A 27,521-nucleotide genomic window follows, 5' to 3' on the forward strand; every position below is an offset into this window, starting at 1 on the left:
GTAATTGTGTGAGCATCCATATATGAAAGAGTGGAGTCCAGTCTTTGAAATCATGTGGCCCACTAGTAGCTATTGCCTGGTGATCACATCTGATCACCAGATAATATTTTCCCTGTGCTACATAAAACCATTTTCTGTATATGCACCCGACAGTGGGGAGTGGGATGGGAATCACTCATTGGTGTGGGACTCAGCAGAGACATGCCAGTCACTTACAGCCTGGCGGCCTTTCAAATTAGCTGCCATACATCTGTCTTAGTAGACAAGTGGCCGCAGGGCTCTCAGTCTCGGTAATGTACTGATTATATTGCGAGAGTGCTACTAAGCACTTTCCCGGTGACTGCTCTAGACCTACTTTGACAGACTGAACTAGGTAAAGTATATATTTTGAATGGATCTCCACACTTCATCATTATTAAAGTTATGATACATTGCATTCTGGAATAAGCCAAAATGTTCAGACAATAAATTTAGCATTGATTTTTATTTTTGTTATTGAAAAGGAATTACTACATGCTACCAAGAAATGCCTGGTTTCTGTTTTAGAGAATTTTGTAGAATTGATTTTCATTCTCAAAGTCAGAGCCGAACATGCATAGCACACACAGCCACATATATTTACATGTCTAAAGCAATAAAACATAATCTTACTAAATCTAATGTCACAGAGAGGACAAATATTCTCTAAGAGCCTTAGGATTGAGAATCTGTTTGATAGCACCACTATAGACCCTACAGTTGTGGGACTTAAATGCAGAGACAGTGCAGGAGGATGTGTTGCTATGGGGTTGTGGTAACGATGCTGCAGAGGTGAGGAAATATGTTGTTACAGGGGGAAAGGGGAATGTGTTGCTATATGGGATGGCCACAAACCCAAGGCGGTGGCACATCCTGCTTTGCATACACACAAACTGCATACGCCTCTGTCTCCATAGGGATCTTTTAACAATGCTAAAATTCCTTCTTCACTAGCAAATTGTATGAATTTTACATGTTTAAGAAAGTCCATTTTTATTGTTGCTCCTTCAATGAGTGTGATCTCCCAAAGGAATCGGTATGAAATGGCCGGCGGTTCGATTCCTGGCAGCGCCTGGCAGACAAAAGCAGAGTTCCCGGCAACGGAAGCCCGACAGCGCTGGAAATCCCGATCGTCGCTAAGGTAAGTATAAACTAACCTAACTTGACACAGAAGTTCTGAATAAATTAAAATGGGCTCCATTAAACTTGTTGGTACAACAGATTTGTCCTACATTAAGCGGACCAGGATTAATTAGCTAAAAAAAAAATTAATGCTAAATAGAAAAGTACAAATATATTAGAATAAAGGGCACAGGTTGCAATATTTGAGCTGCAGACAACACACTTCCTAATGCACATATTAAATATACAAAGATGCACACAACAAATTGCTCATATATGAACACAAATACTGCGCCATTTGTCTCAGACGTGTCCCCTAAACTCGACATAGATACCGGTATACATATATATATATATATATATATATATATATAATTAAGTGGGGGTGGTTTGGGTAGTGGAAATCACAAAAAGCAGTGTATCAGTCGGCATTCCACTATAACATCTGTTTGCTTGCCCGTGTCCCCTCCATGTGGGTTTCATGAAATGCAGATATCAATTGCGGTACTCCTTGGACTCTCAAAAACAGTGGTTTACATCCAATATTTCACTTTTATTAAAACTTTCCTTGGGGACAAAGATACACCTCAACTATCTCAGTTTAAATAACAGATCCCGAACCCCTTGTGGACGCTCCCGCCTTGCGTCGCTCAATGGCAATATTCATACGTCTTCCATCTTATTTTCTACATGAACCCGTTGCTTTGGTAATTTATATGAGGTGATAATTGTTGTGGGATTAGAACCCACATTTCTCTTTTTAGAAACACCTTTCCTTGTTCGTTTCTGACTTAAAGACATAACATTATTAGTTGATAAAAATATATTCAAACTTTGTATTGTTATTAATACTTATAGCTGCCTGTCTGCCACTACACATGAATATCACTTATCATTACGCTCTTGTTTTTCCAAACCCTAATTAACCTTGTGTGTGATTCTTTCAATGGTCTGCCCTTGCTGCACAAACTAATGAATAGTCAGAACATAAAGAGAGAATATGATTGCATTAGTAGACACATGTTTGCTGAAAGAGGAATTCAAGTTGAATGTGTTTCAGATAGCCACTGACACAATACAGATAAGACGATAGAAACAAAACACCAAGGAAGCACCCCAAGCAATTAGCCAGGCTTCGGTCTCTGATTAGGATTACAGCGACTGACTCTGCACTTGTGTGTACCTTCACCTCTCATCAGTCACATGAACCCCTGTGATAAGAGACTGGCAGGCACCCAGCAATCTCATCCTGAGGAGCTGTGACTGATGACAAGCTGAATACTCGCTAATCTCATAAGTAATGGATCACTGCCATGGAATAGAAACAGGGAGCTTTAAAATGGATATTAATAGGTAGATGTAGTACACACACAATATAATATATATACACACATATATATACATACACACTATATATACAGACACATGCACACATTTCAGTACATGTGCGTGTGTGTGTGTGTGTGTGTATATATATATATATATATATACACACATACACACACACACACACATACACACACATATACACACACAGTATATATACACACATAACAGTAAAATATCCCTACTTAAGCTGGGTACACACTTAAGCGATATTGGCCCGATTTGTCATTTCTGGAGCAAATCTGGCATATTGTTAAAGGGGCCTATCCATTAGCAGATCTTTCTGAAAGACAAAAGGGGCTGCTGTGAGATATCTGTCATGTACATGACAGATTTTTGCGAACGACGCACGATATTGCATGACATCATTCTGGGAGTGGATTTCTTTTATGTTTCTATTAATTTGCATTAAAAAAAAAATCGTTCGTCGTTTACCGCGTCAGATATTTCTAATATCTGTCAGCGATAAATGATAATTGACCAACATGTTGGAGAGACAAAAGACCCAATTTGTCGGCCGCAGGAGTGCGCATTTGTATCATTCAGAGCCTATCCATTAGCAGATAAATTGAATGACTGAACGAAAAACCGTTCATCGGTCAAATTTATCTGCTAATGGATAGGCCCCTTAAGCGTGTATGCCCGATTTGAGCAGACGACACCTGTTGCAAGTTCAATCAGAAGATATCGCTAACGATGCCATACTGTTGAATGCAGCATGGCATGTTAGATTGCACCGTCGTCCCCTGCATCTTGGCAAATGTGTATGTACTGCACGAAGCAGGGTCCCGTCGCTCGTCGGATCAGCTGGCTACACATCATTCTAGCGTGTAGCCGGCAATAAAGCACTCTGGAGTGACTTCTAAGGTTTGCAGTGAAGAGAGTTTTGGACAGCAGCTAATTCAGAGCATTGCTTAGCTTTCCACATTTCATGTAACTATCCATTTACCAAACTGAGACCCAACATTTCAGGATCCAAAGAAGCAGTAGCTATGCTTAAGACCCCAACAGCAGGTAGTGGAAGCTGCAAGAATAGGTAGGAGAGAGAACATCACTGTTAGCCAACTGTCCTGATTCCAGTGGGACAATCCTGATATTGAGGGGACTGCAGGGACAGTTGGGAGGTATGTACTGCTACACACTACATGGTAAGGAAATGGTTTTATAGGGCAGCCTTTCACTATCCAAAATGATAGCCACACCCACTCCAGTGGTGGCAGCATCCACACCTACAGAACCCCCATTCAAAATATATGCAGATCTGTTTATAACGAGTGGTATATTGAACTTTTGCCTTAGTTTGAGTTCTCCGTCCTGCAGGTGCTGTTATCTAGTACTGGTGAGCGCTATGGTCCTCACTGGAGGCTGCAGCATCCGGGTCCTTGCCCACAATTCACTGCTGCAGCTCCTTTTCCACCCTTTCCCTCCCAATCTCTGCCACCTTTCATCCAAATTCTCTGCCTCCTTGTCGACGCCACCTCCCTCTGGTGGTATATTTTATGTGTCCCGCCTCCTCCTCCCAGCAGCAGCCAGAGCCCCACCAAGTGCACAGCAGACGACGCCCCCCCCCCCTTCCAGCATCCCACATCAGCTGGCAGGCAGCGCTCTTTTACCCTATCACAGCAGCTGGCACCCCCCCCTTTCACCTGCCGCATCAGCTGGCAGACCTCCCCCCTTCTTCCCTATCACAGCAGCGGCAGCCACCCCTTCCATCCTCCTGCATCAGCTGCAGACCCCACCCCCCCATCTTCCCTCTCACAGCAGTAGCAGCCGGCCTCCCCCCCTTCCACTCTCCGCATCAGCTGCAGACCACCCCTTCTTCCCTCCTGCAGGAGCAGCCGGTGACCCTCTTCCACCCTCAGCTGCTTCTTCCCTGTGAGGCAGAGGCAGTAGCCTCCCTCCCCACCCCATCACTGTGCTGGGCAGGAAAGTTGCTGCTGGGCTGGGAATGGGATCCAGTCAGTGGAGTCAGCCAGGAATAGACACTGCGCATGCGCCAAAATCAAGAAGAAAAAAACCGCACAGCTTGTCAGCACTGTTACCATAAGAAAAACAGGGCCGATAGGCAGAACAACATTAGCGTTCGCAGACAACATAATGATTAATAGATACAATCTAAAAAATAAAAAAAAAATTGGCGAGCACAAAAGAAAATGGTCACTAGCCATGAAACTCGTTAGTAAATGGAGCCCTAGGGCTGTTACACTCATGCAGAAAAATTGGCTTGGCAGGAGTGTAGCCACTCCGCAACGTGTTGCGCAAAGTAGCAATACTTTCCTAGCTAGTTCTAAAGTACACTTTAATCATAATGGTACTAACTTTGTCCATCAACAACATACTACCAACAGGAATAAACAGAGCATTACTACAAGAAAATGAGTTGCTAGAGAGATGGGAGAGATAACGGCTCCTAAACTGCCCTCTCTCGCCAACCCCACCCCCCTTTGCCCTGCAGGGGGCTTTCAGCAAGGGGAAAAACTGCTCCATGAAGCAGCAGTCAAAGACACCCAGTTTTGGGCGGTAGGGGACAGTGCTGATTTATCAAAGTCATGAAGTCCATATTTCTTCTTTTTGGGGAGGATTTCTAAAACAAGGGGTCACAGCAAAACAATAACTAAAAACATCACTCAAGTTTCCCCTTTGTACACAGCATGGTGAGCCAAACAAAACTCATTCAGCCAGTGTCAGTTCTGCTGGCGAAAAAATGCCTTATTAATGAGAGGCTAGAGGAGAACAGCCAGGCTGGCTCAAGCTGAGAAAAGCTGACAGTAAGTGAAATAACCATGTGTCACAGCAGTATGCAGAAGAGCATCTCTGAACGCTCAGGATGTCAAACCTTGAAGTGGATGGCCTAAAGCAGTAGGTGACCACATCCGGTTCCTCTAATGTCAGCTGAGAACTGAAGCTGCAGTGGGTACAGCTGAAAATGGGGAAAACCTTTCCTGTGAAGAACAATCTCCATTTCTGATGGTTGGTGCATGGATTGTATCAATGGTTCAGGCTGCTGCTGGTATTTTAATAATTTGGTTTTATTGGCAATCATTAGGCCAATTTAAACCAACTGATCATCATTTAAATGCCACAGCCTACCTGAATATTGTTGCTGACCACATGCATGTTTCTATGGGCAAAGTCTAACCATCTTCTAAAGGCTACTTCCAGCAGGATAACACATTATGGGGGGGATGTACCAAACCTTCTAAAGAGTGTTGAAGGGGAAAAGTTGGCATCAGCTTCTACCTATTTATAGAATGTACTTGATAAATGCTAGCTAGAAGTTGATTCTCTAGCTACAATTTGAAGTTTCAAAGGTCTTACAGCCTTTACCTCAGGACATGTGCACATGCTAAACAGAAAAGTACAACACTGAAACTGTAACGTAACATTTTGCATACAGCCGCACACAGAATACAGGCATGCAATTTATTATTTTAATCGGCAAAAGCTGTATGTGCATCCTACTTGCATTGCTTTGCATATAAGACGCATTTGAAGGTAAAAAGTCACGAAAAGACGCTCAGTGCTACAGTCACAAGGCGCTCACGTGTTATGTTTAACGTGACTTGTAATGTATGTGGACACATCTGTACATATATATATACACATACACACATTTATATATGCACAAACACACACACACATATATATATATATATATATATATATATATATAATTCATATGCACATACACATACTATGCGCTGAAATATGTGTGCACGAGGGATTTTCAGAGGTCTGCATTTACATAACAGTAATCAGTCTGACTGTCTGCCATTTAATTATTCTCACGGCTAACCTGAAGGTTCCGAGTTTGCTGGAAGATAAAATTTCTTTTAACTGTGACCAAGTGCCTGTCAGCTGCATTTCATTCTAGTATCTGCTTGATTCATTAATACCTTAACGTTTCTCTTGCCTTAGGCTTTGTTCACACGGACATTTTAAAATGAAACAAAAATATGATCAAATGATCTCTCTTTCTGAAGGTTATGTCAAGTTTCATCATTTAGTTAATTTTGTTTTAATACACAAAATAAGTATTTAAATTAATTGTATGTTTAGTAAAAAGCTTTTTTAAAAAAAAATAATTATACTGCCTCATATAGGATTAGTCAATTGTATTTATTTATTTTATCCCATTACATTTCTATACCGCAGATTAAGTTTGTGCCAATAATTACCATGGTCACTGCATATGCATAGTTAAAAGTGAAGACGAATACTGAGGAGAATGGGGCATGGACACTGGTTCATTTTCATAGCCAGTTTAAATCCATATAACAGCCCTTGTCACAGTCTATGCAGTTATGTTGCCTATTCTCTAGCACTAAGGGCCATATTCAATTTGAGGCAAAAATCAGTTATCGGCGATAATTTATCATTTTCGCCTATTGTCATTATCCCCATATTCACTTACAAAGACTTTTCGCAGGCAAAAAAAAGTGCAGAATTAGGGTTTAGGGGTGCAGGTTTAAAAAAAATAGCCTGCACCCCTGGGAATGCCCCCTAAAATTAATGTATGTAAAAAAAAAAGTTTTTTTTTCTTAAAAAAAAAATCGGGACACTCCCAAAAAAAAGTTACATTTTGGGGTTAGAAAAAAAAAAATTGGGAACGCACATCTAAAATACCTTAAATAAATCCAGAGGGGTTCCAAAGTATGCAGCAGGTGTTTTCTTCATTGCGGGTAGTAGCAGCAGGTGCATTATTGCAGAATTTTAAAAATCATTTTAGGGACTTAAAAATATGCTTGCACCCATTTTCAAGTACCCCAAATTTGATGGGCATAGTTATTTTTCTCCCAAAAAATTGCTAAATGCTCTTCTGCAAAGCCGCATTAATGCACTTGCAGCGGCTATTTAAAAACCCGACTTCCATTCTGCATGCAAAAACGGGGCACCCATAGTGATCCCCCATGTCTGGACATCTTTAGGGGGATCCAAGGATGATTTCACAAAAATTCCCTTTTTTTCGCAGCTCCAAGTTTTCGCGTCCTTTTAAATTGAATACGGGGAATATCAGGCAAGTGCGTGATACTTTTCCGCCTGGAAAACAGGCAAAGGAGGCAAAAAGTCCAGCAGGCGAAAAGTCCAGCAGGCGAAAAGTCTGGACTTTTCGCCTCAAATTGAATACGGGCCTTAGTCAGATAATAGTAATAGCAACATTTTTATATAATTTTACTGTATTTAAGAAAAACAAACCCTAGTTTTCTGCATGATGTACATTTGTAGAACCTGAAGGTGTCACTGTGTCCAAGAAGTTTTAGTCTATGACCACAGGCTCCACATAGCAGCGTGCAAAACAAGAGTGCAATCACTGCCAAACAATATTTGTTAAGATATTTCTAATTGTAAAGTTCAATTACATAAAATGAAGCCTTTCTATGCATTTTACACATGCATTCTGCATTCATGATAAAAACGATAAAGGTTTCTTTACATAGCAAATGTAGTACAGTTAAGCATGCATCTTAGTTTTCTTCCTACATATCATTATTTCACCTGTACGGTATTTGGCAAACAAACATGGCTGTCTGACACAGACAGTCTGCTACACAGATACAGACTCGCATCACTCAGCATTACATGTGATGGCAGAATATCACAGTGCAGACAGCACTTCCAGGAGTGTTCCAAAGCCTCTCATGTGCCATGTGACTGTGGTAGCCATGGAAGTCCAGAATCATAAATCTTTAATAGCAGCCTACACATGATCAATGTAATGTGGGGATGAATACACAAACATCATGACAAGTGCACAAGCATTAACAAAACATCCCTTTCCATAAACTGAGAAATCATAGCAAAACCATTTGCTATTGAGATCATATATGTTTCTGTACCCCAAGCTTACAGCTACCAGACAAATGACCATGGGGTAGATACTAAAGCTTCTAAAGCATACAAATGGAATTGTTGCCCATAGCAACCAATCAGAATATGTCTATCATTTTATAGGATACAAACATAAATTATAGCTAGAATCTGATTGGTTGCTACCGTTAACACCTCCATTATTTATTTTTAGAAGCTTTAGTAAATCTTCCCCCATGTCTCACACAGTGGAGACTATATAATAATTTGTGATGTCTGTAACGTCTCCGACATGCAAAGTGCAAGCAGGGGCATGGGCTTCCCCACATTCGGCTCCCACTGCCGGAGGGGAGGACCTGTTGGCCCGCCTGAATGGGGTAAGTATAGATGTGAGGTGGGTTGGGGGTGAAGGGTAGAGCAGCAGAGAGGAGTGGGTCAGGGGGTGGGCAGAGCAGGGAGAAAGGATGAGGTGACCCCGGGTACCTTTACTATTCAAAAATGTAAAAAAAATCATCACATCTTATACAGTTTGATAGGAGAACTTTAAAAGGAATCCTGCGGTCGCAGGCATCCTGATGGTAAGTATTGGAGTTAGGGGGATGGTTAGGATTAAGGTCAGGCACTAGGGGGAGGGTTAGGCTGTGGTGGTGGGGGGTGGGTAAGGTTGCAGGGGGGGGGGGTACTTGCTGGAAAGTGTCGGTATCTTACCCCTGTCGGGATACTGGCGTTGGCATTCTGACAGCTGGGATCCTGAGCGGGGGCATCCCGCACCAAATCCCTTCAAATCATAGTAGATCTATATTTATTGCAACATAACATTCTACACATAGCCTCTGAGTCTGAGAGTTGCCTTCATGAGTGAAGTTCATCTCCGCAGATAAAAGTGTAACCTATATTTTCTCCTGGGGAAATCTTTCACACTATACTTAGTTTTCGTTCTAACATGCAGGAAATGTGTGCTTAAAAGCCGGACGCTGCAGGTATTCTGCAGGAGAAAATGATTACCTAATTTACTAATGAGCCGTGAGAAAGACAGAAACTGTATCATACACATGGGTTCTTAGCCATTGCTCCACAAAGCAGCACAATCTGTTAACGGAATACATTAAACAGCTAATTTAATTAAATCTGCAAGAATAGAAAAACCTATTGAGAGCACTTTGTATGATTACAGATACAACTGAAAGGAACAGACCTATTGATCTGATCAGCTCCCCACTGCTGATTAATGTAACAGTGCATATACAGTATATTTTCTGCTCTCAGTTTTACATGCTCAGACAAAAATGGATTAGGGATGTAAAATAAAAATGATTTAGCTTATGAATTAACAAAAAAACAACAAACAGTTCTGTGTCCTTCCTTAATGCTGCTCACAGAAAATCTGGTGTGTCTAGAAAAATAACATTCCCCCATGTCCAAAAATGGCAACAGATGTGAATGACTAAATTTGCTCTGTAAAGTTCTGTACAATATGGGTACACTATAAAACGAACAGTTTATAAATAATATACATTAGTGATTATTATTATTATTATTATTATTATAAATTGTATCAGTTGAATTAATGTCATTTAGGCGTAGGTCGTCATAGAATCTACAAAAACCAAACGACTACCCACACTATAGGAAGACATATGTTCTGGTGGACTTGCTACTTGACACCTAAGAATTGATTCAATTGCGGACGATTGCCTGCGATGTGCTGTTGCGACAATGTTGGAATGCCAGCAGAAGCACACCAAATCGCCCCGAACTGACACAGGCTCATAGAACTGCATAAAAAAATACACAATCTCTGGCTTACTATAAGTGCAACATATGTGCTCGCAGACATCAGCTGCAATTGAATCAACCCACTAGGATTTGTCCGGCCCTGACTGAGGGAAAGATGTTAAGCATTTTGGGGCAGATGTCCACCAAACAGCCTGTTTGTAGCACTATAAATCATGGATACTGCGGGAAGATCTTGATCTGTGAGCAATTAGGCTATAAATAGGCCAGATTGTGAGAACTTGGTAGACATATTTGCATTAATACACTGCCATTAGAATATATTAAGTCCAAATATCCAAATATGGCTGCACTTGTTCCTCATGACACGTACATACAAGTTTCACAGTTACCGTGTGGCTCGTTGTTTTCAAAGTAGTGAATGCAGTATTTCTGATGCTGATGAGTAGATCATTTCGAAGACAATCCTTTGAAAACCAAATTCAGTAAGTAAAATGGTGGACAGAGTAAACACAGCCTGCTGTGTGCAGGACTAAACACAGCCTGCTGTGTGCAGGACTAAACACAGCCTGCTGTGTGCAGGACTAAACACAGCCTGCTGTGTGCAGGACTAAACACAGCCTGCTGTGTGCAGGACTAAACACAGCCTGCTGTGTGCAGGACTAAACACAGCCTGCTGTGTGCAGGACTAAACACAGCCTGCTGTATGCAGGATCTGTCCAGCCTGGGAGGACGTTAAGAGCCAATAGAAGGTTTCTGGATAAATTATGTTGGTTGAAATTCTGCTTCAAAGACCACCCCAATGATTACCCATAGTGGATGCAGCTATAAGTAAGGCCTACTAGTAAAACCTAATGTACAGTATATTGCTTAATAATTGCATACGCATACATCCCAACCATCCCTATTTCAGAAGGACAGTCCTGCTTTATGGGTACTGTCTCGATGTGCCGCCCATGGGTGCATCATCTGCACTATGTAAAGAGAGGCTGGGGGAATGCCCTCAGCATGATGAGAATGGGGGGCATTACATGCAGTCATACCCCACAAAACGTGCCTAGTTGTTGGTGAGGCCTTGCACAACATGATGCCATGCCCAGTGTTGGGAGGTATGCGTAAGTTATGTTACTGTTCCTAGCGAACTAATAAACTGAGGGTCTCCATTTGACAACGATGACCCCTTTACTACTCGCTAAACGGGTTATGTAATCCTTTCTGTATTTAGCAAACAGTTGTACTCTAAGATTACCACTGTTTGTCACTGCATCACTCTCGCCAAATTAAGATGGCGAGAGTGATGCGGTCCCCATTGCTGGCACTGGGGACCCGGCAGCAGCCCTTCCAGCTTCAGCAAAGCCTTTCAGGCACTGCTGGGTCCCCGCCAAGTTAATCACTCATGCCCATGCGCAGGCCGACCATTGCACATGCGCATAAAAGAGTAGCCAGTTGCTGGAAGCAATAGACTGGCAGCAGGTGAGCAGAGGACCCCGCTGGGCCTCGCCGATGAATACCAGTGCATATTCGTTTGCATCACTGCAATACTAAATGAAATATGCCGCTGGTATTTACATTCGTTGTTAAATGTGGCCGTGAATCTTTAGGAATATGGGTTCAGACCACAAAATGTCAGCCTGTACTATTAATGGTAAGGGGTGCCAATGAAAATAGGTAAACTGAACCCACTACTGTGCGATTAATAAAGCTGCAGACAAGATAAAAATACATGTAGTGTGAACAGTGGAGTAACTAGGGTATTTGGAGCCCGGTGCAAGTTAAAAAATGGAGCCCCCCCCCCCCCCCCCCAAAGTATGCACAAAGTGGGTGTGGCCATGTGGAAAAAGGGCAGAGTCACTGAAAATGGGGCGTGTCAACATGAAGCTATCGTTTCTCGTCATTCTGGTAACGTTCCTTTCCATATGCATCTTAATGCTCCCAGTAGCAGTTCCCCTTATGCAATGCCTCTAGTAGTAGTGCCCCTCTTGAAATGCCCACTGTAGTAGAGCCCCTTAAGTAATGTCCCCGGTAGCAGTGTCCCTTATGCAGTGCACCCAGTAATAATGCCCGTTATGCAGTGCCCCCCAGTAATGTCCCTTACGCAATGCCTCCTGTTGTAGTACACATTTTGCAGTGCACCCAGTAGTGCCCCATATACAGTACCCTTAGTAGTGCCCCATTAGTTTATGCAGTGCCCCAGTAGTGGTCCCCCTATGCAGTGCCCCCAATACAGTGCCCCAAGTAGTGGTCCCACCAATGCAGTGCCCCTTACAAAGTGCCCCCATTAATGGTCCCCACTATAAGCAGTGCATCCAATAATGGTTGCCCCCTATGCCGTTCCCCCAGTAGTGAACTCCCCTATGCAGTGCCCCCAGTAGTGGTTCCCATTATGCAGTGCACCCAGCAGTAGTGGTCCCAATTATGCAGTGCCCCCAGTAATGGTCCCACCTATGCAGTGCCCCCAGTAATGGTCTCCCCCCCTATGAAGTGCCCTTATACAGTGACCCCCCTATGCAGTGCCCCTTACATACACACAACAATAAACAATAATTACTGGAATCCCCGTTCCTGCTTCCGCTCCTCTGTCCTCCTGCTCGGCACTATGGGAGAGAGGTGATAACATCTCTCCCTTCACCCACTGTGGGAGCTGGAAGGCGGCGATCATTAGTGATCTCCAGCCCGGCTCTGGACATGGGTGAAGCAGCTAAATGAGAGTTTGTCTGCTAAAACAAACACACCACTGCCGGGTAGTATGTGTACACTACCCGGCGCCGGTGTGTTTTTTTATTTACTGTGTAGTGTGGACTACACTCACTGCGGGCCGCGGCCGGCGGTGCCCAGGGCACGGGCCCCGGCCGACCCCCACCCCCCTAGTTACGCCACTGAGTGTGAATAATAAATGAAGGACACATTTTGCAGCAATAATAAAATGACACCAGATCAACATTTATATCTGCCAGAAACCAAAGCTATAAACATGACAAAGATGTGTTATGGCCATTTAGGAGCAAATCTCCCCAGGTCTGTAACACAGGTCTGTCCCCATGTGCTGCTGGATGAAATGTTAGGATGCACAGATGATCTGATGGTGCAGGAAATGGAACATGTAGAAGGTGAGCGTGATACCCTGGGACGGAGGTTTGGTGCCAAGGCATAAATGACCTGCTGTAGTTCAGATAGTCACAACAATCTGTCTGCTGATGAGCACCAATGAAAACTACTCTAGCATAATGCAATGAAACATTTTGCATTCAGGCATTAAATTAACCGACAACAGCAGAGGGGCAATCAATATCGCTGACAGGGACAGCACACGTTTTAAGTACCAGCAGCCCGTGTTTCTTTAGTAGAATTTTGATTGCTTATGAACAAGCAAGGCAAATTGAAGTATGCCACATATGTATTTTAGTATGCAAGAGAAAATGTTTCTCTTGAATAAAGCATCCAAATACTGTAGAAGTTAGCTATATAAAATCAGTTCTATTACAGTGAGGAAAACATAGCAGAAAATAGCAATTTAGTTTCTCATATAAAAAGGTTTTCAGTGTATTTATAGATATGCTTTGAGGATTCTCATTTTGCAATATATTACGAAGTACCTTCTAGTCTAAAAATTTCACTGTTGCTAGGACTCCGGGTTTAAGAAGGGGTTGGACTTTATCGTAGATTCTTACCTCACTGTATTTAACAGGCTGGGAAACTATTAAAGCAATGCAGAGTAATGCTCATACACTTACAGTATGGCCCGATTCCTCGTTCTGTGTATGCCGATCAAAAAACAAGAGATATGGTAAGAACTTACATTTGTTATCTCTGTTTCTACGAAGTCCATAGGGTCCACAGGGTTGACCTTGGGGTGTAGCTGGATCTGGATCCACGGGCACCACGCAGTTAAAGCTTTCACTGCTCCCAGGATGCACTTGGGTCCGTCCTCCTCTATACCCCGCCCCGAGCCACAGGCACCTCAGTTGGTAAGCAGCCAAGGCCGGAGGAGGAGACTAAACAGAGAGAAGCAAGACTGGAACACACAAGAAATCATACTCACAGAAATGGGAGACGGAAAACCGGTGACCAGCCACACAGCCCATTTGAAGCCAGGTGCGTCAGGGCGGGCGCCCTGTGGACCCTATGGACTTCGTAGAAACAGAGATAACAAAGGTAAGTTCTTACCATATCTCTTGTTTTCTACTTCAGGGTCCATAGGGGATCCACAGGGTTGACCTTGGGGATGTCCCAAAGCAGTTCAACTAAGGGCGGGGACGCTCCTGAGCAGAAAGGAGAATCTTGCGCCCGAAGGATGCATCCTGAGAGGCAAAGGTGTCAAATGCATAAAACCTCAAAAATGTCTGAATTGAAGACCAAGTGGCTGCCTTGCACAGCTGAACAGCGTAGGCACCACGTCTAGCAGCCCAAGAGGGACCCACAGACCGAGGTAAACATTCCTGTATATAAGCCTCCCTAATAACAGAACAAAGCCAACGGGCTAACGTTTGTTTGTTGGCAGGCCAATCCCTCTTATGAAAACCAAAGAGGACAAACAAGGAATCGGACTTTCTTACAGAAGCCGTCCGATCAACATAAACTCTGAGAGCACGGACAACGTCCACCGAAGCCTCACCAGCTGTAAGATCAAGAGATTGAAAAGCTGGTACCACAAGTTCCTGATTGATGTGGAACTTAGAGACTACTTTAGGCAAAAACTTAGGACGAGTACGAAGCACAGCCCTGTCCTGGTGAAAAATTAGGAAGGGGGGACTACAGGAAAGTTCCCCCAACTCGGATACCCTCCTGGCCGAAGCAATTGCCAGGAGAAACACAGTTTTCAGGGTTAACCACTTGAGATCAATGGACTCAAGAGGCTCAAAGGGAGGTCCCTGCAGGACCCGAAGAACCACCGCCAAGTCCCATGGAGCCACTGGAGGCACAAAGGGAGGTTGAATTCTAAGAACACCTTGGATAAAGGTGTGAACATCAGGCAGTGTAGCGATCAGACGTTGGAACCATACAGACAGCCGATACATGAACCTTCAGGGAAGCAAGACGTGACTGCAGAAATGCCAAAATCCTAGAAACCCTGAACACCTGAGGATCAAAGTTTCTGGACTCGCACCACTGAAAGTAAGTGTGCCACACTCTGTGGTAAATCCGTGCAGAGGCAGGCTTACGCGCCCTGAGCATGGTACTGATGACAGAGTTAGAAAAACTTAAGATGGAGAACTTAAGATGGCTGTCTCAAGAGCCAGGCCGTCAAAGACAGCCGACCCAGATCCGGGTAAAGGCAGGGCCCCTGAGACAGCAGGTCCTGACGCTGAGGCAGAAGGAACGGAGCGTCTACGGACAAGCACCTGAGATCGGAGTACCAAGGACGTCTGGGTCACGCTGGGGCCACCAGCAGAAACGTGTCCCCGTCCTGTTTGATTTTTCTGAGTACCCGAGGTAGCAGGGAGATCGGAGGGAACAGGTACGCTAGGTGAAACATCCATTTCACAGACAGTGCGTCCACTATGCTTGCACCTGCATCTCTTGTCCTTGAGCCGTCCACGGGCAACTTGCAGTTATGACGGGAGGCCATCAGGTCCAACTCCGGCAGTCCCCATCTGTCCACGAGAAGTTGAAACACCTCTGGGTGAAGCGACCATTCCCCGGGATGCACGTCGTGATGGCTGAGGAAGTCCGCCTCCCAATTGAGGACTCCCGGGATGAAGACTGCAGAGATTGCCAGAAGGTGGCACTCCACCCAAGCCAGGATCTGAGACACCTCCGACATCGCAGCTCGACTGCGAGTCCCTCCCTGGTGATTTATGTTCGCCACTGTGGTAGCGTTGTCCGATTGCACCTGAACTGCTCTTCCATGAAGAAAGTTGCCTGACGACAGTAGAGCACGATACACTGCCCGCAGCTCTAGAACGTTTATGGGAAGGACGGCTTCCTCCGCCGACCAACGGCCCTGAAGACACAACGAGCCAGTCATTGCCCCCCAACCCCGGAGACTGGCATCTGTCGTAAGCAGAACCCAGTCCAGGATCCAAAAGGGGCGACCCTGGATGAGATGAGCTGACCGAAGCCACCACGCCAGAGACCGGCGCACATCCGGGGGCGACCAGCATCTGAGAACGGATCCGGTGAGATAACCCGTTCCACTCCGAAAGAATCTGCCCCTGCAGGGGCCTGGAATGAAACTGGGCAAACTCCACCATGTGGAATGCAGACACCATGGACCCCAGGACTCTCATTGCCGAATGGACCGACACCTTGCCACTGCTCAGGCAACTGTGTATCCTCAGTTATAGGGAAGACGCCTTTTCCGGAGTCAAGAAAATCCTTTGTTGACAAGAATCCAGAAGTGCTCCCAGATGGACCATCCGTTGTGATGGGATCAGAGATGACTTCTTCCAATTTATCAACCACCCGTGCGCTTGAAGACAAGCAATGGTCAGGTGGAGATGCGGAAGAAGCACCTCCGGGGAGCTTGCCAGCAGCAGAAGATCGTCCAGGTACGGCAACAGCTGTATACCCTGACCTCGAAGGTGGGCAGCCATAACTGCCATCACCTTGGTGAACACCCTCGGAGCCGTGGAAAGGCTGAAAGGCAACGCCCGAAACTGGTAGTAATGGTTCAGGATAGCAAACCTCAGATACCGCTGATGTGCCGGTGCTATGGGCACATGGAGATAGGCGTCCTGGATATCGAGGGAGACCATGTAATCCCCGGGTTCCATTGCCAGAATGATGGAACGTAACGTTTCCATCCTGAACTTGGGAACTCTGAGGTATGTGTTCAGAGACTTCAAATTCAGGATAGGGTGATGAGAACCATTGGGTTTCTGCACCAGAATGAGTAGAATAGTACCCCGTCCCGCGCTGAGACTGCAGAACGGGAACAATGACCCCTGCTTGTAGCAAGGATTCTATAGCTACCTGAATCTGGACAGCTTTGGTCTTGTCCAGAGAAGGACTCGTGCAGAAAAACAGGTGGGGCGGCCTGAACAGAAAAGACAGGGCGTACCCCTGAGAGACTACTTCTCGAACCCAGGCATCCGTGGTGGTATTGCGCCAACACTGGGCGAACTGGAGAAGTCGGCCTCCCACTCTGGGGTCCTCCAGTGAGAGGCCCGTCCCATCAGACAGCAGGTTTATCCTCCTGCTTGGAAGACGGGCGCCGAGCACTCCATGCCTGCTTCTTGGGCGCGGCCTTGGTTGCCGAATGTCTCGGGAAGGACTGACCCTTGGCCGTACCCTGAACCCAAAAGGACCGAAAAGCAGAGCTCCTCACTTTAGCCGGACAGAGGCCGAAGGGAGGAAAGCCGACTTGGACTTAGCCAAGGTATCAACTATTTTGTCCAAATCTGGACCAAATAGCAATTCTCCATTAAAAGGCAAGGCCTCTAGACCCTTTTTAGAGTCTGCATCAGCCCTCTAGGACCTCAGCCACAGGGACCGCCGAGCAGACACAGCTGCAGCCGAAACCCTAGAAGTTAGCAGGCTGGCATCCAAAGACGCTTCCCCAATATAGGAAGCCGCATCCCTCATCTGCCCCACTAACGCTCTCTGGATATCCGGAGCATCGTCAGTAAAGGTATCCTCCAAGGCATTGGCCCAGTTCTCAATGGCTTTAGCCACCCAGGAGATAGCCATGGATGGGCGAGCCACCGCCCCGGAAAGAGAGCAAATGGACTTCAAACAAGTCTCCACCTTCCTGTCTGTGGGATCCTTTAAAGAGGAGACAGATGGCAATGGCAGCGTTGTGCTTTTGATCAAGTGGGTGACGTGGGAATCCACCGCCGGCGGAGTCTCCCATTTCCTGCAATGAGCTTCAGGAAAAGGATAATTTGACGCCAACCTCTTCTGAGGCAGAAACCTCTTACTGGGTAATTGCCAGGCCACCGCCATATGATCCGTTAATTGATCAGACAGGGGAAACACATTCATCATCCTCTATATGGAGGATAGCCCGCACCGCCCTAACTAATGCTGCAACATTAATGGAGGACTTAGCCTCCACCTCCTGCCCCATGGCATCAGAGTCAGAGTCCTCGTGGATCTCACCGTCATCTGAGGACACTTCAGAGTCCGACAACTGCGCAGCCAGTGAACTCACGACAGGACGCTTGGACGCACTTGGTGGCACATCACTTTGCAACATCGACTGAAACGCCAAGGATGAGGCCGCCAGAATCTGTACAGAGGTGGAGAGAACGTCCACCCAAGGTGGAGGAGCCGTCTGAGGAAAACTCTGAAAAGGCACCATAGACTGCTGCGTCACATGAGGAGACTGAACATACACAGGCAGTCCCGAATAAGGACCCACAGTCTGGGCCCCGGGGGGAGACTGCAATATTTGCGGAATACCCGGGGAACGGGGGATGGTGGGCTGGGGCAATGACCTAGAAGGGACCGTTGATGGGACCGATAACCGGTCCGCAATGGACGCCAGCACCTGTGAAAAAATCACCCAAGGAGGGTCCTGTGATACAGGGGGTTTAGAGGGGCCCGGAACCAGCTGGCACCGCCCGCACAGACCATCCTGAGATAAATCCTCCCCATCAATTCCAGCAGCACAGCGTCTGCAGGAAAACAACACAGGAGCCACGGAGTGCTCAGTCTCCTCATCAGACATGATACTGTAAATACACAAAAAATACGTATCACCAGAGGAATTACGGTGTGAACACCCGCGCACTCACCAGTATGCAACACAAACAGCCCAGATATGGTACTGTGTAGCACACAACAGTATGTGACTGACCCCACAAATACGTGATTTATTTAAGTGAGGATATCAGAAAAACGCCCTTCCCCCACACACCTGCCGGGCCGTAGGAGAAGGAAAGGGATAGGAATAAGCTGACAGTAAGTAGAAATAAGTCACAGACAAGCAGCACTAGCAATAGTCACATACAAAGCAGAAAAGTTATACTCACTGCACCTTCCGCTACAATCAACCGCCCAGATTCAGTGTCTGGGAGGGCTATAGCGCTGTGTACACTGTCCTTTAGCAGGGGAGAGGTACACAGGGGGACCGGTCCACTTGATACCGCCTGGGAGTCTGCGATGCCTGCCAGTAAAGATGGCCGCCGGAGACCTCAGAGGAGGAGTGGCCGAGAGATAAGAGCAGCACAGCGACGCCAGACTGCGTGTTGAAAGGCGCGCTGAGTTGAGGGGAGGAGCCGCTAGACAGGGAAGGCTGCCTCCCCTGGCTAGCATTTAACCCCTGGGTTGCCGGTCCCGCTTCCAGCCTATCACCCTGGTGGTCTAGCGGACACGCGGGGTATTCCTCTATAGAGGGGGAGCCCGCCGCCGCTGCTAGTGCCTCCGGTCTGTCCCCAGAGTCCGGAGGCTTCTGACAGCATAGAAAGTATCCGCGGGCCGCTACACGCGGCGACCCATGGCTTACCTGATCCCCGACGATCCGGCAGCAGTCACAGGGAGTCCCCAGAGCCCGGCTAGTACAGACTCTGGGGTCCCACTGCGATCCCCAGATCTGTACTGGCGTCGCGGCGCCAGCGGGGAGAAGGAGCAGCAGCGTGGACGTCCTAAAGGACAGTCTGATTCTGCCGCTCTGATAGTGTAAAAAAAAGAAGAAAAAAATAAAAAATGTTCTCTTTAAAATAAAGCTCCTGCAGCCCCACTGCGACAGGGTGAACAGACTCCGGCCGGGCACCAACTAAAACTGAGGTGCCTGTGGCTTGGGGGCGGGGTATAGAGGAGGACGGACCCAAGTGCATCCTGGGAGCAGTGAAAGCTTTAACTGCGTGGTGCCCGTGGATCCAGATCCAGCTATACCCCAAGGTCAACCCTGTGGACCCCCCTATGGACCCTGAAGTAGAAACGGTGATCGATGAACATTGATGATCGTTGATCCATCGGGAAATTGGCATAATTCAACATGCTAAAAATTCGGACCATTTTCAGGTTGGAATCGGGGAATTCAGATTGTCCAACAAGTTAGATTTCTCCGATTCCCCGACCCTGGCAGATCTCGGAATTGTCCTGATACAGACTAGATGTATAGGGCCCATAAGGATGGCCGTTGCAAGAGTGGGATTAAATTGTTCCTGTACATGCTTATCGACGGCATGTAACATCCCCTGTAAACTATTCTTTGCATTGGGCCATCAATGGTTTAATTGTGTACATGAACAAATGAGAGAATTAGTCTGCACATGCACAAAGGAGCTCTGCAAGTAATTTCTACTTACTTTTGTATGCAGCAGGAGACATTCTAAAACAACCATTGGCATGAGGCAAGTGGTGGTGGCTACCATTACCCCTTGAGATCAGAATGGAATACATTCTGAAAACATTAATGGTTGGGAAGCGTCAACAATAGAAGGCCATCCCTAATACAGAGGTTTGGTTGGAATAGATTAGCCGCAGCTCACATCTAATTGAGAGATGGGCTCTTTAGCCTGTAATGCCGCACTCATTTCAAGTACTTATTGCCAATCTCCATCAAATGCAAATGTTTGCTTAACAGTGTTGCTTACGCATAGTGGTGGTGCAACCTTTCACTTCAGGATGCAAAACATATCAAGTCATTTATGGTGGATCCCAAGAACCCTCTCATGTCTAATCTCTTGTATGATCAAATTATTATTTATCATCTGATTATTATTTTGCACAAATCACCATGTTTCAATATACTTAACAGTATATACTTGCTCTGTAGACAGCAATTAATTGGACTTCTCTAAAATTTATATATTACAAGAACTTTGAAAGATGAGCCACAAAGCTTTTCCAAAGTGAAAAAAGAAAAATAAATAGTTAATCATCAACAGGTAACCAAAAAGGGTATGCATCAGGGCTAACAAATATAACACGTTCCAACAGTAATAACCTGCTTTAATTATTTTGGTGCCTTCAGATATGGTTTTGTGGAATGTGAAGCCTGTATTGTATAGTAAATTATATCTATTTTACTTCAGATCTGGCTTACTTACATGTTGATTCAACATATAATATGAACAATACACACACACACACACAGTACTGTGTATAAGTTTTAGGCAGGTGTGGAAATAATGCTAGAAAGTAAGAATGCTTTCAAAAATAGAAATGTGTTAGTTTATTTTTATTAACAAAATGCAAAGTGAATGAACAGAAGAAAAATCTAAATCAAATCAATATTTGGCGTGACCATTCTTTGCCTTTAAAATGGCATCAATTCTTCTAGGTACACAGTTTTTGAAGAAACTCGGCAGGTAGGTTGTTCCAAACATCTTGGAGAACGGACCACAGATCTTCTGTGGAAGTAGGCTTGCTCAAATCCTTCTGTATCTTCATGTAATCCCAAAAAGACTTGATGATGTTGAGATCAGGGCTCTGTGGGGGCCATACCATCACTTCCAGGACTCCTTGTTCTTCTTTACGCTGAAGATTGTTCTTATTGACGTTTGGAGTTATTGTCCTGCTGCAGAATTATTTTGGAGCCAAATCAGCCTCCCTGATGGTATTGCATTATGGATAAGTACCTGCCTGTATTTCTCAGCATTGAGGACACCATTAAACCTGACCAAATCCTCAACTCCATTTGCTGAAATGCAGCCCCAACCTTGCAAGGAACCTCCACCATTGCTTCACTGTTGCCTGCAGACACTCATTATTGTACCACTCTCCAGCCCTTTGGCAAACAAACTGCCTTGTTACAGCCAAATAATTAAAATATTTAGTCATCAGTCCAGAGCACCTGCTGCCATTTTTCTGCACCCCGGTTTCTATGTTTTTGTGCATAGTTGAGTCACATGGCCTTGTTTCCATGTCAAAGGTATGGTTTTTTGGCCGAAATTCTTCCATGAAGACCACTTCTGGTCAGACTTCTCTGAACAGTAGATGGGTTTACCTGGGTCCCACTGGTTTCTCCAAGTTCTGAGTGGATGGCACTGCTGGACATCCTCCGATTTCGAAGGGAAGTAAGCATGATGTGTCTTTCATCTGATACACTACGTTTCTTTGGCCGACCACTGCGTCAACGGTCCTCAACGTTGCCCATTTCTTTGTACTTCTTCAAAAGAGCTTGAACACCACATCTTGAAACCCCAGTTTGCTTTGAAATCTCTGCCTGGGAGAGACCTTGCTGATGCAGTATAACTGCCTTTGGTCTTGTTGCTGTGCTCCGTCTTCCCATGGTGTATGACCTGTGGCATGAAACGGCCTTCCATAACCTCACCTTAGCAGAGTTTGGTTGTTCCTCACCCAGTTTTAAGCCTCAGATTCCTACACAGCTGTTTCTGTTTCAGTTAATGACTGTTTCAACCTACATATGAAAATGATGATCATTATCTCATGTTTGGTATGACTGGTTAATCATATACCTGACTATAATCCTACAAAATCCCTGACTTTGTGCAAGTGTACCTAGATTACATGAAGAGACAGTAGGATTTGAGGAAGCCTACATCCACATGAGGATCTGTGGTTAATTCTCCAAGATGTTTGGAACAACCTCCCTTTCAGAGTTCCTTCAAAAACTGTGTGTAAATGTACCTAGGATAATAGATGCTGTTTTGAAGGCAAAGGGTGGTCACACCAAATATTGATAGGATTTAGATTTCTCTTCAGTTCATTCACTTTGCATTTTGTTAATTGATAAAAATAAACTATTAACACTATTTTTGAAAGTGTTCTTACTTTGCAGCATTTTTTCCACACCTGCCTAAGAACATCTGCACAATACTGAATAGCTAGCCATATATATATATATATATATATATATATTTACTTTATCTATCTAGTATATAAACACATATACATACACACTGTATATATATATATATATATATATATATATACACATACATACTATATATATATATATATATATATATATATATATATATACACATACATACATATATATTTATACATACACACACACACACACACACTAGTCACCTCACCACCCCTGCTCCTCTCCATTCCCTATGGGCCTCTCTAACATTTACTCCGCATGGCTCTGTCCCGTCCCATCCATCACGGCTCCTTTCTCCTCATTTTATATTATTAATACTTGCTCCAAGAATCTGTTCTGTGATTCTTCGTGTGTGTCCTTCTTAATTAGATTCTAGTGATATTGTTATATTTATTGTGACTATATAAATTCTTATAGGTCATGAGTTTTATATATATTTATTTAGTTTTCTGTTATTAGTTTTACATCTTTTTTTTTTCAATTGATTTAATAATATGTTTTAATGTGACAAACCATTAGAATGTGCTCTTTGTTTTCTGTATGTTATTAGCCTGACCAGTACACACAGATATTTTCTATGCACCTTTACCCTGTTAAAACAATTAGTAAATGGGGCATATATACCTCACTATGGATGGTGTTGACTACATCCTCTGATGAAACAGCCAGTGTTACCCGGCTGAGAAACGCGTAAGGATTGCCCTAAATCATGGCTATTTTTGTAAGGACTCCTACAAGTGATTCATTATTTACTTCCAAGTCTGTCCCCATCCAAACTGCTGTACGCTGCCTATCCACACGGCTGCCGTCTATGTGCACTGCCGATGTGATGCTGGTTAAAGGCACCCACAATGCAGTGCGGCACACGCCACTCGCTGTAGGAGTCAGAGCTAAACAGCAGCCCATGTTAGCTGCACGCTTCTCCTTACATCTATTAGGTGATTGGTGCGGATTGTCCCTCCATACTCAACGCCGTGACAGCAGCCATTCATAAAAGGCTTCTTGTTTCCTACAAGTTACAACTCACAAAGCTACAAATTGTTATCTCTACGACAATGTGCTACTTTGTTGCATCATCAACATTTAGCCACTGAGGAAATACACTGGTTTGGAATAGTCTCGCATGGAGGATTGTTTTAATTATACAGCATTGTGAAATCAGTTAACACACTCACAACTCAATTTCATTCCTATTAATTAATAATATAATTATTCTTTATTAATGTTTTATTTTCTAAGTGCTTATATGTCCTTTCGGAATACACTGATTTTATTTTATTGTATGGTTAAATATTGCTTTTATTAAATTGGTCATTTCCACTCTGTTTGTGCTCTCAGTACTTTTTTTTTTTTTGTTTTGTCCATTTGTAGTTAACCAATTTGGGGTCAGCTCCCCTCACTAGAGTGCAGCATCCCGATTTGTTTTTACACAGATTTGTAGCGCCTGGCTATACCCAATACGTAGTCATAAAAGACAAGAGAAACAGGAACAATAGTACAATAGCGTATTCAATATATGAGCCCGTATTATAGATGCTTTGGCTCATATTCAATCTCCACAATATTCAGCTGCACACATCAAGGTACAATACGGTACCCAAACATCACTATTTTGCTGTGCATCTCTATAGGGTGCGAGGGAAAACTGTCAAATTACACCCATTGACGCTAAATGAATTGCCGCTAATTGAATCCCCCTTATGAGTCTAAATTACAGGCCATTCAAAATGCAGAGCCTAAAACAAAGCCTCAATGTTAACATAAAGCAGACATTACTTAAACTGTCAGCTGGTTATTAGAAAGTATAGCTGTCTTACTCTGCGCCGAAGTCTATCCCTTTCTTCACGAATAGCATTCATAGTAGACTTGGTCCTATTGAGATCTTCCTCTTTGCTGCAGAGCATGGCAGTGAGGCTTTCATTTTCTTCCCGAAGTCCAGCCAGCTCCTTCTCCCATCGTGACCTCTCTTCTGCCAGATTAGGATATAATTCACGGCCCAGAACCCCCTCTATTTCTTCCACAGTCTGTCAATGAAAAAACATGATCAGGCATATGCCCTTACACCAGAGGTTCTCAAATGCCACCATTATGGTCCAAGTTTTAAGGATATCCATGCTTTAGTCAAGATGGTTAAATCAAATTAATTGAGGTACTAAGTCACATGTGCATAAGCATGGATATCATTAAAAGGTGGACTGTAATGGCGGAGTTTGGGGACCTCTGCCTTAAACTAAAGCTTCCAGTAATATTAACAACAACATATTTTTTGAGTTTGAGAAACTTGCCAGAGCTTAAGATAAAGCTGCGAATAAAAGGGTAATAACAAATCTTTGAGTGTGTAAAACTAGAAACACACCTGAACAATCCAATCTTGCGACGGGACAGTACAATATAACAATATATTGTGCCCACGTACACTCTGCACGATCTGCCGTACGACTGCACGATCAATATCGTTACAGTATTAATTGTAGCGAACTGCATTGTACGTTCTGCATATCAGATGGGAAGATGCAACCACATAATTCATCAACTGATGAATTGGGTGGGATTGGGTGTACACACTATACGATGGTCATTGCAATCCATAGCAGATTGCAAGATTTGCCAATGTATTGTATAGGGTGTACCAACCTTTAAGCTGGGCACACACTTGTCTAATCCTCCTGGGATAGATATCCCGACCAGACTGTTGACACAATCCTACTGGAGACCTATGGCTCAGATACAACACCCAATCTGTGTGTACACACCTGTCCAATTTTGCTGAAGATCTCCAATTTGCCTCTACTGAAAGGATTGCATCACCATGCACACTCTTCCAAACTTTGGCAGATCAGCTGCCACTCTTATTATGAATCGGGAAAAGAACTGGAGAAATCAGTAGCAAAAGTATACGCACTTCTATATTGGTCAGGTGATTGGCGATCGGGTCTCCTGATTATCAGCAGATTTAAAAATCTTTTTACAAGACCAGATGACCAGGATTGGAGGAAACCAGAGGTCGCGGGAGCATGCACACTCTAGCAATGTCAAACCAACTGGGTGGTCGGAGGTCGGACTGGATGTCAATTGGACAAGTGTGTACCCAGCTTAAGCCAGTTTGCAAGCTAAAATTAGAAGCCCTGAGGACAACCACTCGCACAATGATCTACACACATTTGAAGTTCTGCCATGATAAATGGCATTTCATATAGCTGACTGGACAGCCCTTTATTATGGTTGATTTCCTAGATAACAAGCACAGGTCAGTGAATATAGTTACACAATAAACGCAAGAATAAAGAAAATAAATTTACGTAAGTAAGTGAAATTGTGAAATATATCTCCATGTAATATGAAATATAGGTCCTGGACAAATATTGTGTCTTAAAAGGGATTTCTCACCCAATATAAAATACAAATAGCTATGTGGTCATTACATAGTGAATAGTATATTGCCCCACGTGGTCCTTGGCACTCCCAGCAGATTTTGCACACCAAAGTAGCTATATACAAGCCAAAACAGCTAGCTGCAAGCTAAACTTCAACATGACGTCCTGCCTGCCTGTACACACTTGGATAATATTGTTCAAGCCATGTACAAGTGGCTGGGATATATAAAATCGTAGTTTAACCTCCGGCTACCTGTGCTGGCTTCTGCTATATGAGATAACCATGAAGTTGCCAGGAGAGAAAAGACCTCCCAGACTTTTACAGTATTGTGGAAACAAGGAGAGGGTAAGTGCTTTCATTATGTACTGTCCCCTAGCAGTACATAGATTTGGTCTTCGGTGGAGAGCACCATGTGATTTGGTTGTTTTGTTAGGATCAAGTAACGAAATTCATGAAGCTGAAAATATCTGCGTTGTAAAATACTTAGCATGTCACCTTAATTGCCAGGTCACAGTGTTCACTAGCAGTTGTTAGCTGCTCAATGTGTCTGTCCACTTCTGCCACGGAGAGGTTGCAGCTGCTCTTCTTCCTCCCGCACACCACGTTTTCCAGGCCTGTCAGCACTCTCTGCAGCTCAGAGTTTAGGTCACTGCAGGTGTCTATATTAGAGGGGAAAAAACAAACTGAGGAACGATAGAAACTTATGACACAAAGCCGCATGGTAAATAACATTTTTCAACATAATGGATGTATGAATTTAGTTTTATACAGATAAGTTTTTACAGACTTTGCACTGTTATTAGGCATGGCTTAATGGTTTTATGTGTATATTTAAATACAATGAACCATAGGCTAAGGTTGGGTCATTACTGCATTTTTTTGTTTCCACGGATTGGTTGCAGATTGTCTCAAGTCCTGTGCATATGACAGCAAGGTCAAATACAATATTCATTAAAGCATTATGACATTAACTTAAAAAATAAAACTGATGAATGAAAGATATTTTCCCGGTAATAAGAACTTTAAAATGTACACATTAAACACATCTTCATGGAATATATGAGCTGCCCCTACGCATTGGGGTAAGAATTTATGTCCAATTCATGTCAGAAGGCATTTATTATGCCTAAAGAACAATTAAACCCCCTGGTGTGTGGCAGGATTTGGGGATCCATGACAGCAGCAGCATGACATGGAGGTTGGGGTGTTTTTTATTGACCGTTTTACCTATTGGGTAGTTTACATGCTAGTACAGGCTGTCAATCATTCTCATTCTTTTGGAAATCCCTCCCTGTCATTTCATGTCCACTTTTGGGGCGGGAAAGAACGTCAGTCACTAAGATGGCCACCTTGCTCTAATAGATAGAGTACACTCCCTACTGGTTAGTCTGCT

General features: G+C 44.2%; 1 protein-coding gene across 1 annotated transcript in view; it reads right to left on the minus strand.

Annotated features, from left to right (window-relative positions):
* MCC (MCC regulator of Wnt signaling pathway) overlaps positions 1 to 27,521 on the minus strand; it is a 367,976-nt gene that overhangs the window by 60,822 nt on the left and 279,633 nt on the right. Inside the window, exons 7-8 of the mRNA XM_088477689.1 lie at positions 26,624 to 26,787; positions 24,571 to 24,777 (exon numbers count right to left, since the gene is read on the minus strand). Coding sequence (XP_088333815.1) covers positions 24,571 to 24,777; positions 26,624 to 26,787 — 371 coding nt within the window. The remainder of the gene's footprint in view (positions 1 to 24,570; positions 24,778 to 26,623; positions 26,788 to 27,521) is intronic.

This window comes from Taudactylus pleione, unplaced genomic scaffold, assembly GCF_031769625.1.
Source record: "Taudactylus pleione unplaced genomic scaffold, aTauple2 ptg000202l, whole genome shotgun sequence".
NCBI classification, from domain to species: Eukaryota; Metazoa; Chordata; class Amphibia; order Anura; family Myobatrachidae; genus Taudactylus; species Taudactylus pleione.